This window comes from Physeter macrocephalus, chromosome 13, assembly GCF_002837175.3.
Source record: "Physeter macrocephalus isolate SW-GA chromosome 13, ASM283717v5, whole genome shotgun sequence".
Classification (NCBI taxonomy): Eukaryota; Metazoa; Chordata; class Mammalia; order Artiodactyla; family Physeteridae; genus Physeter; species Physeter macrocephalus.
In genome coordinates this window covers 5,036,556-5,054,353 of record NC_041226.1, presented here as the reverse complement: position 1 = coordinate 5,054,353, position 17,798 = coordinate 5,036,556, and the positions used below count along the sequence as shown (strand labels likewise).

The following is a 17,798-nucleotide window of genomic DNA, read 5'->3' as shown; positions in this document are numbered from 1 at the left end:
GGGGAGCCTCTCTCTTCCTGTTCACACAGAGTAGCTGGCACGTGGGGTCAGGCCAGAGACGTGGTCTTTGCAGAGAGCGGGTGACCTTCTGTCTGGAGGTGGATAGGCCGTTAGGGCTCAGGAGTGGAGAGATCAGGGAGGGGCGTGTGGTGGGCCGGTGTCCCTGCAGACGTGGGGCTGGGATGCAGCCACCCTCAGCCACGCCCCCTGGTACCCGGCCTCCCTACTCCTCCAAGCACCCGCTTCCTTGGAACTGGGAACCAGCGCTTTCAGGACGAATGCGGAGGAATCGCAGCCAGAGATACCGATGCTGGTCATCTTTCATTCGCGAGTCAGAACAGCTAAGCAAGGATTTCCGGAAACTTAAGGAAAAGCGGGAGCTTGAAAGAGAACAAGAAACTTGGTTCTCCTTTAAGTGGCAGTAGTTTAATGACCAAGGGCCACATTTCTGTTCCTTCGCTGTTTTCTTTTTGGCTTTCCTGTACTGCCTTTTGTTGCAGTGATGATATTTTCTTTGTTTTCTGGCAGTTACCTATAAAGTTTTTCGCACGCGTAACTAAGCTTTTCTTCCGTCGAAGTTGTTCAGCACCTTTCTCCCCGTCTGCTTCGAGTCAAGCTCCTGAGCGGCGTTAGCTGCCCTCTGGGCCGCTGTCCATGGAGCGCTTGGGTTTTGAGTAACGGGTGGCAGATCTAGTTATCACTACAGAAGCAAATGTAAGTGTTACGGTCCCTGCGTAGGTGAACAAGTGGAGGGAGGAGAGAAGTAGAGGAAGAGGCAGCTGGTTTCATGGCGGGAATTTAGTCCTTTATGAAATTGGTTAATCTAGCTAGAGATTTAAATGTAGAATTACTAGATGCCCTAAAGCAGTATTATATCTAATGATTTGTGATAAAAATTAGGAGGTGACGTGGAGAAGGAGACTTGGAGGAGTGTGTGTGTGCCAGTTTTTCATTTGCAGGGCAGATTTAAAGCTGTTGATGAGATAGCGATTATTTACAGCTGTGATAATAACCACCTAGAGCTGAAACCAAGCTGTTCACAGCCGGTGTCTCTGGGGAAAGGACCTGAAGGGAGGGAGTGGCAGTTAACACTTAGGTTTTTCTCTCTACCCTCCACAGTTTGCATTGTTTTCAGTGTGTGAACTTGCAGTATTTATTAAATAAAAGTGTTGCACAAGGCATCCAAACCGGACCTGAAGCTCGTTCTAGTCTTCTTGACAACTGTCCAGAGGGAGCTAACTTCAGACTTCGGGATCGATTGAAGAGCTGTGTATTTTCCCTCTACCTACACAAGTAGCTTCCAAAACAAAGTACAAGTAAAGCACTTCACTGCCTTCTATTGGAATTTTCCATTGCGTTGATCAGTTTGGTAAAACGATCACTTAGGAGAATTTGAGTGACTGATGCTTCTAATTCCTTTACGAAGTGAAGTTTCACTCTCGTTGTTTGATTTCCACACCTGTGAGCTCGGCAGAGTAGGTGTTTCCCTGTATTAAAAGGTGGGGAGACCAAGCCGGGTACAGTGACTTGTTCATGGCTCATGAAGTGGTGCCGAGCTTGGGCTCAGACTCTGTCCCCGATTCCGGGCCCCCGCTGGTCCTGCTGCCTCCGCACGGGAAGTTTATAACGTCGCCAAACTCAGGTTCCCACACTGATTTCTCCCTGCGTTCTGCAAATTGTATTCTAGTTGTATTTAAAATATGTAAATCTGTGTTTATTTTAAAACATGAATTTTACTGCAGTTTTTAAGAAGCGCCACCCATGAACACTGGGTGTCATTCAGCCTCTTGCTGTTTCAGCAGCTGGACGACACTTCCTGTCTGCCCTGCTGAACGGATCTTTTCTCAGACATAGGTGCCTCCCAGAATTTTCCTGATGTCTTTGTTTTGCACTGTTGTAGCTTGCTGAGTCAAAGCAGTTGAATGTAGATGTTGTTTGCTTCAAGGATTAACTTATCTTTTGGGGCTGTGACACTAAACAAGCAACACTTGGCCTTATCTGATCCCCGCAGTGATGTTTTTCACCCAAGAAATTTTGAATTTCAACAAGTGACTTGCTCTCCAGGAAAACGATGGTGGGAGAGGAAGCGGATTTATTAACTCTTGTTTTGGGATCCCAGTGTAGCGTCCTTGACCCTTGATCACCTGGTCTTTTTCTTAAAATTGTGGTCAAATATATATAACATAAAATTGGCCATTTAAATTCTAGGTGTAGATTTCAGTAACATAACTACATTCAGCATATTGTGCAGCCATCACCACTATCTAGTTCCAAAATGTTTTTATCACCCCAACCGGAAGCTCTGTAGCCATTCAGTAAAACTCTCCATTCCTCCCTGGCCTCCCTGTCTGCAGACTTCACTGCCCTCTAGTCTGCTTTCTTTTTTTTTTTTTTTTTTTTAGTCTGCTTTCTGTCTTCTGTGAATTTGTCTGTTGTAGGTATTTCATGTACGTGGAATCATACACTGTTTGTCCTCTTATGTCTGGCTTATTTCACTTAGCATAATGTTTTCAAAGTTCATGCATGTTGTAGCATGCATGAATCAGTACTTCATTTCTTTATATGGCTGAATAATATTCCTTTATATTATTCCACATTTTGTTTATTCCTCTCTTGATGGACATTTGGAGTTGTTTCTACCTTTTGGCTATAACGACTAATGCTGCTGTGAACATTGACACACAAGTGTCTGACTTCCTGTTTTCAGATCTTTTGGATATATACCTAGGATTGAAATTGTTGCGCCATATGGTAATGCCATATTTAATTTTTGGAGGAACCACCAAATGTCTTCACATCCTCACCAATGCTTGTTGTTTTCCATTTTTTTCCCCTGGATTCTGGCCATCCTGTTGGGTGCGAAGTGGTACCTTGTGATTTTGGTTTGCATTTCTCTAATGAGTAGTGATACTGAGCATCTTTAAATGTACTTACTTGCCATTTGTATATCATCTTTGGAGAAATGTCAATTCAAGTCATTTGCCCATTTTTTAATTGGGTTGTTTTTTTGTTCTTGAGTTGTTGGGGTTCTTTACTCTGGATATTTATCCCACTTGGTCAATAATCCTTTTAATATGTTGCTGAATTTGGTTTGTTGGTGCTTTGTTGAGGTTTTGCATCTGCTCGTAAGGAATATTGCCTGTAGTTATAGAGTCTTAGTCTGGCTTCAGAGTCAGGGTAATGCTGGTTTCATAAAATGAGTTAGAAAATGTTCTCAGTTTATCAGAAGAGTTTTACAACCCCTGGTTGTAAGTGTTCTGAAATAGTTGATGCTGAGGATTGTTCAGCTGAATGGTGTTGGTGGAGGGACTGACCCCGGAACTTCCTGCTCTGTCCTTTCTGTGACATTATTCCGCTTTGAGTGACGTTTTGCACAGGACGCCACGTGGTGCCAGCTGCACTCGGTTCCTTTCTATATTTGACAAAACTATTTAAGTTTGATGATAATTTTAGTTTTTATTACAGTTAGCCCCTAGAATCTGGAGTATGAACTCTGTTGTTATCGTAACAGAATAAGTCAGTCAATAATTTATATAATTTTGATTTCACTTCAACTTAATAATACCTTGTAACTATATGGTGATTTTCCTCTCAGGAATCTGAGGGACTTTACAAATAATTCACTTTACTGTAACCTAGGATTTGGGGAAAACAGAGGGGGTCCTGTTTTCGTAAGTGGAAAAGCATCGCCCCACGTTTTCTGATTGAGCGCACCACCGCACAGGTCAGGTGTCTGAGGGCTGGCCTGGCGCCAGTCCAGGGCCCCTTGTTTTTTATAGAGCCGAAACATTTGGTAACACAGCGTATAAAAACTGTCAAGAACGTGGTAGAAAGGGCTTAAAACGATGAAACGTTTCTTGTAATTCTCTTTGGCCATGCAGGTGAATCTCTGCGTTGAAAGGTATGCAGAGATGCTGTGAAAACCAAATCCTGCCCCCCTTTCCTGTCGTAGGTATGGTGCCAGTAATGGAGTTCAGATACAGCTGTGTTTTAAATGTTTAACCGTCCATGAAGGTATTTTGTGAATTATTTGGCCTTGGTAGAAGGGTAAGATGTGTCAAGTTCATTGTGCCCATTCAAATCATTAAGTGTGTTTGGTCATGTTGGAGAATTTTCTTTCTGATGTGATTGTTAAGCTAAATGTGAAGGAGTTACAGAGTAATTCTTGCTAAAGAAGCCCAGCGTCACTGCTGTTGCTTTGACAGAGATGAGTTACCGAGGTTTTTTCCAGTAATTCTTTGTCTTGTGATCACATACAGGTCAAAGCATGCGTTTTTTGGTTGTGGCACCAGGTCAGTGCCAACACTTTTCCATTCCTTGACTGACTTCAGAGGTTTGAAGTGGATCTATGTCTTCTTTTATTCTCTTCATATAAATATTCTCTGTAAGTAACACACATTTAGCCACGAATTATATAACCAAACTTTTCGTTGGAGATATTAGGTCAGATAATTTGAAGGTTGTAGCTTTTAGCTCACGTCTGATAGGAACATTGAGTTTTAGTGGATATTTGAATTTTTAGCGGTTAAAATTATATGCCTATTGTTTTTGGTTTGGTCGTTCGTCATTGATTTACAGTAGTGATGCAGATGTGTAATTTGTTGCTTAGCTTCTGTTTTTTACGTGGCATGTCTATACATGTATCACTTTTAGGTGAAAAGGATTATGTAAGTGCCCACTTCTGAGTAACTTTAAATTTTCAGTCTTTGGCCAGTGATTAATCATAGAACTGAGTTTTCCCGAAGAGCTTAGATGAGGAATTTTACACGTGTAATATGTGCTCCTGTGGTGGCAGTTGAAGGAGAAAGTAAGCTCCTTTAATTTCTTCTGGGAAGAATCCTGGGGGCGGGGTGTGGTCAGGCGGGTAGGAGGGAGGATGGGACATACACACGGACGTGTGCAGTGTGCACGTGTGCACACCTACCGTTGGACGGTGAACTTGGACGGTTTCCCCTTCTTGGAGGAGCTCACGGACATGGCTTCCGGAGGACCTGCCTCGGGCCCGGCCTCGGGCGCTGGCCTTGGGCTCTGACCTCCCTGCGCGGCTGAGTGTTGCTGGCAGCACAGCCCGTCTCGCCAGGGTGGCTCTGCCCCGTGTGGCTGCTGCTTCTCAAAAGCACTCGCAGCCCCTGTGATCTGCCGCAACAGGGCAGCGCCGTCTTAGGTCTGGGCCAGTCCCGGGGGTCCTTTGTCCTTTCTGCGGAGCCCGTTTTAACTCTGATGGCAGAGTTACAAGCAGAGAAGGCCGCTGTGGCGGGCCTAAGATTCTTAGAATCACTGTCCTGAGTGTGGGACCCCCAGATCCTTCCTCAGTCACTGTGGGAATTTCAGGTCTTCGAGGGGCCCAGCCCAGGGTGGGAGTAGGAAGGAGCAGAGGGGCTGCGTGCTCAGCGCCTTCGGTGCCAGGCTTCGCTCTGAACGCCTCCTGCCCATCTGGCGGAAACAGGCCACGGAGGGGCTGTTGTTTGCCCTGCTGGGGAGGTGGGGAGAGTGGGGCCCGGGGTGAAATAGCTTGCCCTAAATTCACGCCTTCAGTGTGACTCTGTATTGGTGCTAACTGTTTTAGAATTGAAGCATTTTAGGTTTTCAGTAGGTGCCACACATCTGGTCTCTCTCACCTTGCTGGGGAGGAAAGTGAGCAGTGATTTGCAGAAGGTGACGCCGCTTAGTTGTTCATGTGTTAGAACCAGGCCAGGAAGGCAGGCCTCCCGGTTTGCGGGCCTCGCTCAGTGCCGCCCAGCCTGAGCTGGAGGGGGACGCGCCCTCACGTGCATCAGGGCGCGTGCAAAGCGCTGATGAAAATACCTCTGAAGGAAGATCGAGGCTTTTGGCTCTTTTCGTTCCATGTGTTTGTGAAGCCTTCCCCAAATTCTCCAGCTCTCAGCGTCTTTCCTGTTCTGACACCCTGTAGTGCATACTGTGTTGTGGCAGAGCAGTTTGGTATCTGTTCTCTCCTTTATAACTTTAGATTTATTTTAAAAATAATTTTCTACCTGTCATCATGAAAAACTAATTTTTATTCACTGTGTACTCCCCAGTTGGATTATGACTTTGGCAGTTTCTCTTTATCCTTTTTAATGTATATCAAACGTTTTCTGATTTGAACCCACAGTGAAAATTCGCTTTACAGTTAGACCTAATATATGCATACCGGAATATTGGAACAAAAGTTCCACAAACCATTGTTTCCTCTTGGTAGGGAGACGTTCTGTCATATGTTCTGTTTTACTGACAGAGAAAGTGGTGGTTGAGATCCACTGAGTTGTTCTCACCCCGCCACCAATGGGTGTGACCGTTTGAAAATAACCTTCCGCAGCTTTTGGCACAGGGCTGGGCAGAAGTACTCAGATGCTTACTGAGGTTCATCTTTTCTGAAGGACTGCTGCTTTGAGATGATTTTTATGATGCCTGAAACTTAGGTTATGGAAATGGTTTGTTTTTTCATTAAAATGTTTGTTGTCTTTGATTTAGTTTCAGGGATACAGCGTTTTCCGGGAGAACAGGCGTGGACTTTCAGCCCTCCCTTTCTTCTCCGTTTTCTTGTTTAGGAGACAGAAACGTGTTTCTTACATCTTCCTACTTTGGAGTCATCCTTTTGCTGCTCGCATTCATTTCCTCTTTGTTGTGTTCACATCCTCACGTCGGCTCTTCCCGTGCCCCCAGAGCTGTTCTTAGTTTGCTAAGGTCACTTGCTCCTTTGATCATCAGGAAACCTTTCCTGCCTGTTTTGGCAGTTCTCCTTTGGGTACTGACCTGATCTGACCCACTTCAGTATTAAACTTGGAATGATAAACGCTGGATTCTAAGATATGACTTGAAACACAGAAGTGGGGAAAATGTATTTTCTCATGTTTGTATTAAATGCAAACTATCTGCTGTAAAGAACTGTAACCATCTAATGTAAAGAAGGAAGTGCTGGCCGTCTGTCCGTATCTGTGGGTTCCACGTCCGAGGACTGAAAATATTTGGGAAAAAAATTCTGGAAAGTTCCAAAAAGCAAAACTTGAATTTGCTGTGTGCTGGCAACTATTTACATAGCATTTACATTGCATTGAGTATTAGAAGTAATTGAGAGATGACTTAAAGCATACGGGAGGGTGTGCATAGGTTATACTCAAGTACTACACCACTTTACATAAGGGTCTTGAGCATCCTTGGATTTTGGTACATGTGGAGGTCCTTGGAACCAATTCCCCACAGATACTGAGGGACGACTGTATTCTTGATAAGTATGTTTTCTTGATGGAGATGTTCATCTTTTAGGTTTTTATCATTTTTTATTTCCTACTAAAATGTATTAAGTACCCTGTTTTCTTAAACAGTATACCCTGAACATAATTAGCTTTTCAAAATGATATGTCTTCATAGATACTTTTTGTTACCATAGTCTAGCTTTAGATTATGGAAGAGATTTCCTTAATTTACTTTCTTGAAAACATTCCTCGGTATCAGTTTGCTTTTGTGTAATTGTTTCTTTCTCACAACGGCACGTGCAGGGCAGTCAGATGTGTGTTTTCCACCATTGACTGTGTAAACCTTATTTAATCAGAAGCTGCTGTCTCCCAAGTGATTTTCTTTTTTCCTATTTGCAGATGGTATCTTCAAAACATAGGTATCTTTATCAACAAATAAAGGGTATCCTTATAGTTTCAACTTACTCTTCTTTCACTTGGATGGTTATTTTTGGCATCATTCAGCTTTCTGAGAATCATACTAGGTGGGTTTAAGGAGGCACTTAACTCCACGGCCTGCACAGTCTCACATGGGATGATTGTTTCTGAGGATGATACTGTACCAACTTTCATCCAGAGCCTTGTTAGTGTCTCACCTTTAATAGACTGTGCAACATTTTATCCTTAATGTTTTAATAAGATTGGAAGAGCCAGTAGGTTCACACATTGTTAGAAATGTGGGGATGGAGGTACTATAGAGATCAAGATCTTACATACGAGAGAACCCAGGTCCCGAGAGAGAAGCATTTTTTCTCAAGGTATTACAGCTAGTTAGTGGCATGGCCAGAGCCAGACTCAAGCCTGTAGCTTTGCTAGTTGAGTGCTATTTTTAGTGTACCCTGGTCTCTCTCAGTAGCTCCATAATGGCTCCATTTTTCCGTGAAATTTTTTCCATAAAACAATACTTCCTATTTTTAATAAACCTTTAGTTTCAATTAGTAGCATTATATTGACAGGGATATTGATTTTAAAATATTACCCAATATTAACCTTGTTTCTCAAGCACAGCCATTGAGGTTTCTTTTCTTTCTGATTTTATTTATTTATTTTATTAAACTTTTTTTTTTTAAGAACAGTTTTAGTTTCACAGCAAAATTGAAGGGAAAGTACAGAGATTTCCCATATACCTCCTGCCCACACGTGCACAGCCTCACCCCTTGTCAACAGCCCCTCCAGAGTGGCACACTTATTACAATTGATGAACCTATGCTGACACATCATAATCACCTAAAGTTCATAGTTTACACTACAGTGTACCCTTGGTATACTTTCTGTGGGTTTGAACAAATGTATGATGACATGTATTCATCATTATAGTATCATACAGAGTATTTCCACTGCCCTAAAAATCCTCTCAGCTCTGCCTGTTCATCCCTCCTTCTCCTTAATCCCTGGCAACCACTGTTGTTTGTTGTTGTTGTTGTTGTTTTGAACTGTCTTCATAGTTACCATTGAGTTTTTAGCTTTCAATTAATTTTTTTTTTTTTTTTTTTTTTTTTTTTTTTTTGTGGTATGCGGGCCTCCCCCTGTCGTGGCCTCTCCCGTTGCGGAGCACAGGCTCCGGACGCGCAGGCTCAGCGACCATGGCTCACGGGCCCAGCCGCTCCGCGGCACTTGGGATCCTCCCGGACCGGGGCGCGAACCCGATTCCCCTGCATCGGCAGGCGGACGCGCAACCACTGCGCCACCAGGGAAGCCCCTCAATTAATATTTATATTTAAAAGTTTTATAATTTTTATATTTAGAAGTTTTATTTGGTGCTTTAAAAAAATAAGCTTAGGCTTTAAATTCTCATCTTTGTTCTCATAATCAAGCTTTTGCTATTTCTTTGCACATAGTAAGCGTTTGCTTTATATCATGTCTGAAGTAGTCCTGGTATTTAATATCTTGAATCTAATTCTGCCATCTGTGCTTCTGCTGGCTTTTACTCGTGATGCTTTGTTTTTCTGTTTTTCTGTGTATGTGTGATTTTTGATTGTGAACTCAAATCTCTTGGAGTTCTATTCGTGGGAATTCTTCGTGGGGTGGATTGAATTTGTCTTCTAGAGTGAGTTTGTAATTCCGTTGCTTGCTAGTTATAAGGTGGAAGAGGGCACTGTCAACTCAGGACCTCTTTGAATTACATTTTCTGCCTGATTTTGTTTGTTTGTAAGATCATATAGCACGTGTGAATTTGGGTCACAAGCTTTGATTAGGGCCAGCTTGTGGTTATGACTGTTGGGAAGATATTTATCATCTCCCCCACTCCCACACCAAGGACAGGTCAGGCAGGTTTCGTTGCCGTCTCCTTCTGTGGTGCAGGGTTATTTCTCGTTCCACCCCTTAGCTGAAGACGTAGCCCTCTTGGGCTCACTGTCATGCTGGGGTCTTCTGCTGGCCTCCCTGTCTTTGGTGGGCCCTAAGCTTCAGCACCGGTTACCATGCTCTGTTCCATCCAGCTGTCAGAGTAGGGTGCACAGGTCACTAGTGTTGGCAGGTGACCTCCATGTAAAATCTGTCTTTGGCATTTGCTTATCTCCCAGGGTTCTCCCATGGCTTCATTTTTTGGTTTCTGCAGATTCCTTATTTTCTCACCAGCTCAGTAAATTATTATTGTTTTAATTAAAAAAATTCATTCACCTTTTGGTTGTTTTCATCAGGAGGGTCACGAATATCTAATTACTTCTTCTTGATGAATTTGTAGTAATAGGTACTGAGTCTAAAATAATCTTATGTAAGTTACAAAAATGGAGACAGAACAGTCAGAAAGAACGTCTTCTTCCTTCTGAGTGTGCCGTGTTCTCAGACAAAACAAATGAATCCTGTTCCCCACGAAAGCTTTAGAGCAGAAATTCCTAACTGAGAACACCAACATTTCTTCCCTTTATCCCAGTAAAGGATCGTGATTTTGTAAAGCACTGTTAATTGCAGTAGGGTCATATTTCTCAAGTGTGGGGATGCAAGGCTGTTCAGAGCCATTACTATTGGATGTTGACTTGTTCTAGGCTCAATTTAAATCTTGCGGTGCTTGACTGACTGTTGACATGATAGGGTGTGTCAGCCTTCAATAAAATCTTCAAGGGATGATGTTTGAGAACTCTGGTAAACGTACTAAAAATTGTGTGGCAAGTTTTCGGCTTCGTGGTGGTTTTTCACCAGTTATATCTAACTATAGTTTTGAAAACACTTAAATTTAAAAAAAAAAAACACTCATCGGAAACTGGATTGCTTTGTCTACACTTTGCCTTTGTAGTTAGCATTTGGCTAGAGGTAGGCACGTGCTCTGGTCATTTCTGCAGGAAGGTCTTGAATTCCTGCCGTGGGACTATCCTCCTGTAGTTCACAGAATCCGCTCCGCGGCGTCATTATGCTGTACTGAGGCATAGTTTACTGTGCTGTGCCTTACTTTAGAACTGTCGCCAGGCAAATTCTGTCCTCTCTGTACTGTCCATTTCCATCTGCTGCCCTTGCTGTATCTGCAGCCACAATCCTTCCCTGTCGAACCGTGTTGCTCGGCATGTGTCGGTTGGCTTAGAATTCCCTGGAGCTTTGTGTTAATACAGTAGTGTCCTCAGAAGTGTCGACGAAAGTGATTGGAAATATGACAGAACGTTAAGTTAGAAGACACTTTAGAAATTACCTGATCTTCGGCTGTGAAAACCTAAGTTTGTGTAAAGGCTTACTTGAAAACCCAACAGATGAGCTTAGAGCTGGGGGTTTGGAAAATTGCTGAGGAGACTGGCCCTTTTATTTTGCGAATAAAAAGTCTTAAATTACCAGAAAGGTTAAATGACAGTGGTCTGAGTTTCCACTTCATCGCACTTCACCTCCTCCTCAGTCCAGCCTCGTTGGATTGTGGTTCTGCTGGTGGTTCGGCTTTTGGGGAGTATTATGAGGGTTCTTCCAGGGACCGTGTTGTGGAGTTGGCCAGATTGAGGAGATGATCTATTTTTTTTATGAAGCTTCCTCATTTTCTCCTTCTGATTTTTGTTTCCTTCTCTTGTTATTTCTTAGCTATTGCATGGAGCCGGTCATATTTATTAATATTGCTGGCCAATGAGAGTAGCTTTTCTTCCCCTTGGAATTGAAGGGAAGGGAGAGAAGAGAAGCAGCATTTACGGACACCGGCTCACGTACAAGGCACAGCCGGATGCTTTTACAAAAGCTTCAACTCAGTTTATTCGTAGCCACTCTGTAAAGTAGTTGGTGCCATTTCCCTCTTATCCTTAGGAACTTGAGGCACGGAGAGGCTAAAGAACTTGAACCCTAGTCAAAACTACCCTGAGGCCAGGATGGGTGGGGGAAGGGCTTTCTGAGCAGCGCCTAGAAACGTGTAGGGACACCAGTGGGACATGGGGTGGTCAGAGCACACGGGTGTGGCATGCGATCGGTGTTACAGCGGAGAATGCTCACGTGGTGTTCTGTTCTTGCTTCATCCCGAGGGCCAGAAATGCTTTCCCCAGGTATGTGTACTGGCATTTTATTGTCCCAAGTACATAGATGCAGGAGGTTGTACTTTGGATAATAGCACCTTTTCTTGTCTTTTTGTGTGTGGGGGGGGAAAGGGGTTATACTCATTTGAATACACCAATATCAGTTTAAATTCTTGCGTCTGGCTTAGTGATAGTTTTCAACATGTGTGAGGAAATTCTGCGACAAGATACTTGAGCTGGCGGGGGCGGAGAGCGGGCTTGTAGTCCGCCACCAAGACAGTTCTGTTCCGTGGATCTTGAAGTTGCTGTAATAACTGAATTTCATGTCGTTATAAAACAGTTCATGGAGAGCCAAATTTAGAAATAAATAGTATCTGTGAACTAGTGATCGTGTCGGGGATTTATAGAAAGCCGAACAGTAATTCCTAAATTAAAAAAATAAAGACAGTATCATGTATATATGCAAGTGCTGGATGGCTGGAGGGCGTTCTAGAGGAAATGTCTCGTTTTGGTGGAACTTGACCACTAACCCACCCGGTCCCTTTCGTCAGTACTTATTTCAGGCCTGGCCCATCAGGAAGTTGAAGAGGCGTCGTCTGACAAAGGTCTGGGCTTCCCAGGCTCCGGAAACGGCAGGGGCGGGCTGCGGGCACCAGGTGGTGTTGGCCGTGGTCGCACCCCTGGGGAGGCATGGCGCGTGTGTCGCGTTGTCGTCTTGTGTGCAGCTCCGCAAGGTGGTGTTCGGCTGTTTTGTGAGTAGTATCAGTTGTATTTGTCTGGTAGTGTGTGTTCTTGGGAATTTCCAGGTGGACTTGTGCAGAGTTACTATGTTTTCAGAATTGCTTTTGCTTCCCTTTCAGGCTACGTCTCGAGCCCATTTGCTAGTGTGTGCCGGCGCTCAGGGCCTGTGTGCTGCCCACTGCTTCCCCCGACTCCCCGTCCCTGTTCCTTCAGAGACCTCGGGTGCACAGAATTGAGTCGGTCGTATTCCTGAGACCATGACACGCAGTTACTGTCTGGGCAAGGCCCCTCTCTTGTTGGGCTTTATTTTATCTTTTCCTTTTCGTCCTTCACCCTGCAGTCCACATCCTGGCCCTCTTCTTCCAGCCCCACTCAAGTGTGTTTCATTTACATCCTTCCAGCCCGTTTGCCATGTACTGTTTTATATATATATGTGGTAGTGGTCTGTGTTGGTCTCGTTTTTACTTTGTTTACTTAATATTATGTTTTTGACAAATATCCATGTTCCTGTATGTAAATCTAGTTCATTTATTCTGACTGCTACTAGTATGCTGTCATTTTATAGACCATCTAGATTGTGGTCAGCTGTGCAGTCAATGACATTTCAGCAAACGTTCTTGTCACCTTTAATTCTGTGTGAGAATTTTTCAGGTATATACCTCTGAAGAAGTGTTAGGTCACTGAATATATGCATATTTAATTTCACAAAATTTCAGCCCTCTGAGATGGCTGCTCTGAGCTTACACTCCTGTTAGACCATGTGATACAGCAGGGGCTCTCATCCATTACTTAAAACAAGGAACAGGATCTGATATACTTCCTTGATCCAGGCTCTGTCCATGAGAATGTTCCTGCAAACTAGCTTTTAGTCATATTATTAAAAGCCTTTATTCTTCACTATCACCCTTTATTTTCTTTCCATAATGTTAGGTGGTTATAGGGAACAAGAAAATTATTTGAAGGGTTTCTCTATAATGTGTATATAATTGTGACAGTCTTGGGAAATACTGTAAATACTAAGATTTCTGTTTTCACTTTATAGGGCGCCAATGCCTCGGCATTAGAGAAAGAGATCGGTCCGGAGCAGTTCCCAGTCAACGAGCATTACTTCGGGTTAGTCAACGTAAGTACCCGTTGGCACGTAGCCCCCAGATTACGCTTGGAAGTGGTGTTAACAATGGTGAATGCAGTTCATAACTTATTAAAGGAAATTTGTTCCTTTGTATCAGTAGACTTAATGCCAGGAAGCATGACTTGGAATTTCAAAATTATCTCTAATGGGAGGGAAACAACATTGCCTGAAGTCTTTTTTTTTTTTTTTTAATTTATTATTTATTTATTTATTTATTTATTTTCGGCTGCGTTGGGTCTTCATGGCGGTGTGCGGGCTTCTCGTTGCGGTGGCTTCTCTTGTGGCAGATCCCAGGCTCTAGGTGCACAGGCTTCAGTAGTTGTGGCTCACGGGCTCTCTAGAGCGCAGGCTCAGTAGTTGTGGCGCACGGGCTTAGTTGCTCTGCGGCATGTGGGATCTTCCCGGACCAGGGCTCGAACCCGTGTCCCCTGCATTGGCAGGTGGACTCTCAACCACTGCGCCACCAGGGAAGTCCCCATTGCCTGAAGTCTTAAAGAGTCTTGGAACAGTTTCTAACTTGTCAGCCTGATTTTTTTTTTTCCTATTTTGTGTCAGAATTTTCTCATAACCCAAATTTCATATGGCCTAGACCAAATGATCTCTTTGATTCTTTGAGAATTATTTACGTGTCTAAATATAAGTGGTCCAAAGGTACAGATATAAATATAGTTTTGTAAATGCCCCCACGTGTCTACAGCGTCTTTGTCAGTTTGTTTCTGGCGTTGTCCCAGTGGTCTAGATTTAAAAGTGTGAAATGTAAGAAAAAAACATAGCCTTGCCCTTGTGGAGGTAATCATTGTAATTATACATTATTAAAACTTCGGAAGAACTTTCTTTAGAATTTTTAACTCTTCCCTGAATCATGAGAAAACACCACAGATCTTTGTTATATGGTTGTCATGGTAGTTTACGCTGTACTGTACTGTTAGGTGGATCCATGGTGAGTGTTTTAAAATATGTGTATTGGTGATAATACAGGTAAGAAAGTAAGTTATATTGAACAGATTGGTGTGTTACTGAGTACTGGCACGTCATTATGTACAGATAGATTTCTTGTGCAATTTGAGGAGGGCATTTGCAGTGGTATGTGTGTCTTGCCTTGCTTGGGGACCCTTCTCTGTCTGCGCCGGGCATAAGCTAGTAACACAGGATCAGCAGTGCCCACCCTCCTCCTCTTCCCCTCCCTAGAGGAGGCCACTCATTAGTCCTCGGGCTATTTTTTCTGGAATGTATCCTTACAGCCTAAATAAGGTACTTATACTGCCATTAAAAAAAAAAAAATCTACTGACTTCCTGTTTTGGCAGATAAGAAACTTCACTCTCTTTTCTCACCATCCCTGCCCAACTTCACTTTCCCCCAGTTCTCCCAATATGGAATTAATCATTGCTTTATTTCTCCATGTCCTAAACTTTCATTTATTCTTCCCAAAGCCTTCAGCAGAACTAAAGAAAGCCAAAAAGACCTTCTCAGTATCAGTTTCCACTGAGCCGTGCCTGTCAGGTACCACCCAGCCCCCCGTTCCTCCTGCTGTGCAGCCTGTGCCTGGTGGCGTCTCTTCCATCGCCCTTCACATTCCCTGCACTTGTCTCCTTTCCTTCATCCCGACTTCTTTCCGGGTTTTTCCTCCCTTGCTTCGTGGAACACATTCTGTAGATGCTTGTTTAGGAAGCGTGCATGGATACAAACTTTGAGATCTTGTATATTTAAGACTGTTTTGGTTATTGTTAGAGCTAGATATCCATCCTAGGTTACAACCTTCCTTCAGAATTTTTCAGGGCTTACTCCGCTGCTTTCTGGCTTCTGCTGATGCTGAGAGGGTGGATGCCATTCTGCTTCTTGATCTCTTATGTACAGGGCTTTTTTTTTCCCCCTTTAAAAAGTTTTTGGGAGGCCTTAAGGATATTCTCTATCCACAGTGTTCTGAAATCTCATCCTGTGTCTTGATGGGGACCCTGTTGTGCTGAGTGTTTATGGACCCATTCAGACTGATGATTAATTTCCCTCAGTTGTAAAACATTTCTGATACTATTATTGGGATAATTTTCTTCCTATCATTGTAATTTCTCTGTTTTGTCTTTTTTTGATATGGTTAGTTGTATATTGAAACACTTAGACTGATTCTTTCTTTTTCTAATTCTCCCATTTTTGATCATCTGCCTTATTCTACATTTTAGACTGTATCTTCAACTTTTTTGTCCAGCTCATTGCATTTTTTATTTCTTAGAATGTTAGTTTTTTTTCTTCTCTTGTTTCACGGGGGCAGTATTTTCTGTTCCTTTTCTCAGGATGTCATTTATAGTTTTTGTGGTTGCTGGGCTTTTCTGATGCTTACTGGATTGCTTCTGAGACCTTGGAGTTTATTCCCCACTCCCTTTTAAACTTTGGTATCTTTCCTGTTGGAAGCTTTCCTCAAATTGTACTCATCTATAAGGGTGAAATGCTGAAAGGATGACTGGGACTTCTTGTGTTGTGGTGGGGCTGCTCTTTCAGTCTAGAGTGGCCCCTGGCGAATGCCCCTCCCTCCCATGGCCCCCATCCCATTTCAGTAGCTGGAGCTGTCGCTCTGGGGCTGTTTATCTTCTGCCGGGAGGCCTCCTCCAGTGCCTGTCTGGGGTGGGGGGGAGTTATTCGGGGTTTTATTTGGTCCTGTTTCCTGCTCGCTGCCTCACTGCTGTCCTTAAGGGTTCTCCACCCAGAGTCTCCTCTTCATCTTCCGTGGAGACTAAACCTGCAGCTGAAGGCAGAGTTGAGTGCCTGGGGGTCTAAATGGTCCTTTTAAAGGCTGACAACCAGACTTGGGTTCTCAGAGGTCCCCACCCCACAAAACGTCTCTGACCCTTTAGAGGTGAGTCCATTGTTTCCCATTTGTCTCTTAGAGACATTTGGGCTACTTCTCCTCCGTCTGCCTTCTGTTTTCTGGAAGTTCGCTGATATCTCTAATCTGTCATTGTCTTCTTTGGCCTGCTGAGTTTTTGCCTAATCTGTTCTTTTACTGTCATTTTATTGGGGTATCATGGGGAGGAGAGTTAAATGAATGTTTTTAATTTTTCTTGCTTATTGAGCAGTCTGGCCTCTACTTCTAATATCTGAAATGCTCATACTTACAGAGTTGTCTAGTGATCAGAAGCCTCATTTCAGTTCTGGGGGTGGCAGACCCCAGTTCTTCAGTCTCATTGCCCTTTCCCTGTGGCTGGCCACCACCCTTATTCGGCTCAGCCTCCAAAGCTAATTTGTGTCTTAAATTGTAGAAAAGTTGTGCCCATTTTTACTGTCCCAGAAGAACCCATTTTCCTTAGAATAGTAGTATTTTCTATATTGAAGGCTGTTTTCCCTTTACCTTCTCCAGCATAAACATTCCAGTCTCTCCATTTTGTGTCTAACTGACTTTTTTGCAGATAACCTCAAAACAAGTAAACGAGTCTTAAAGCTCTGTATTATTTTTTCTTCTGCTGATATGGTTTTTTTTTTTTTGTTTTTTTTTTTTTTGTGGTATGCGGGCCTCTCTCTGCTGGGGCCCCTCCCGTTGCGGAGCACAGGCTCCGGACGCGCAGGCTCAGCGGCCATGGCTCACGGGCCCAGCCGCTCCGCGGCATGTGGGATCCTCCCGGACCGGGGCGCGAACCCGGTTCCCCTGCATCGGCAGGCGGACGCGCAACCACTGCGCCACCAGGGAAGCCCTGATATGTTGTTTTTAATTGGATACCAGTATCCAAATACCAGTGTTGATTGTGTGTAAAGAAACAAAAAAAGTTTCTAAGAAGGTATCATTTTTATTACTTCATGTGCATCAATCTAAATTCAAAAGGTAGAATTTGTATTTCTCCCTGAAGCTGAGTAACCGAGATTCAGTAAAACCAAGGAAAGCAGGAATTTCTGATAACAGTTTCTGATCTCTGTGCCTGGTTATTATGATGAAGAATTGAGATCCCTGAGGTAGCCAGGGCTCCAGCTGTGAAAGATTGAGGAACACCTTGAATTATACGCAGAAATAAATTGGTGGTCAGAGTAGATGCAGGAGAACTAGGATAGTGATGAACTTCTTTGATCTGTGCGCTCAGGCTGCTTTGCAGCTGTGTTGCGTACCTTTCACCGTTTTCCATAAGCTCTGTTTTCAGCTCTTAAATTGTCATCACCCTTCTCTCTCGTTTCCTTCCGCCTTTTTTCTTTGTAGAGTTATCACACTACTATAGAGTCCCTTAAAAATTAAGGTTGGAGGGCTTGCCTGGTGGCGCAGTGGTTGAGAGTCCGCCTGCCGATGCAGGGGACACAGGTTCGTGCCC

At 43.6% G+C, this 17,798-nt stretch overlaps 1 protein-coding gene across 1 annotated transcript in view; it reads left to right on the top strand.

The window, feature by feature from the left end:
* Nucleotides 1-17,798, top strand: part of USP12 (ubiquitin specific peptidase 12) — an 80,077-nt gene that overhangs the window by 22,277 nt on the left and 40,002 nt on the right. Inside the window, exon 2 of the mRNA XM_024125958.3 lies at nt 13,428-13,508. Within this exon, the coding sequence (XP_023981726.1) occupies nt 13,428-13,508 (81 nt within the window). The remainder of the gene's footprint in view (nt 1-13,427; nt 13,509-17,798) is intronic.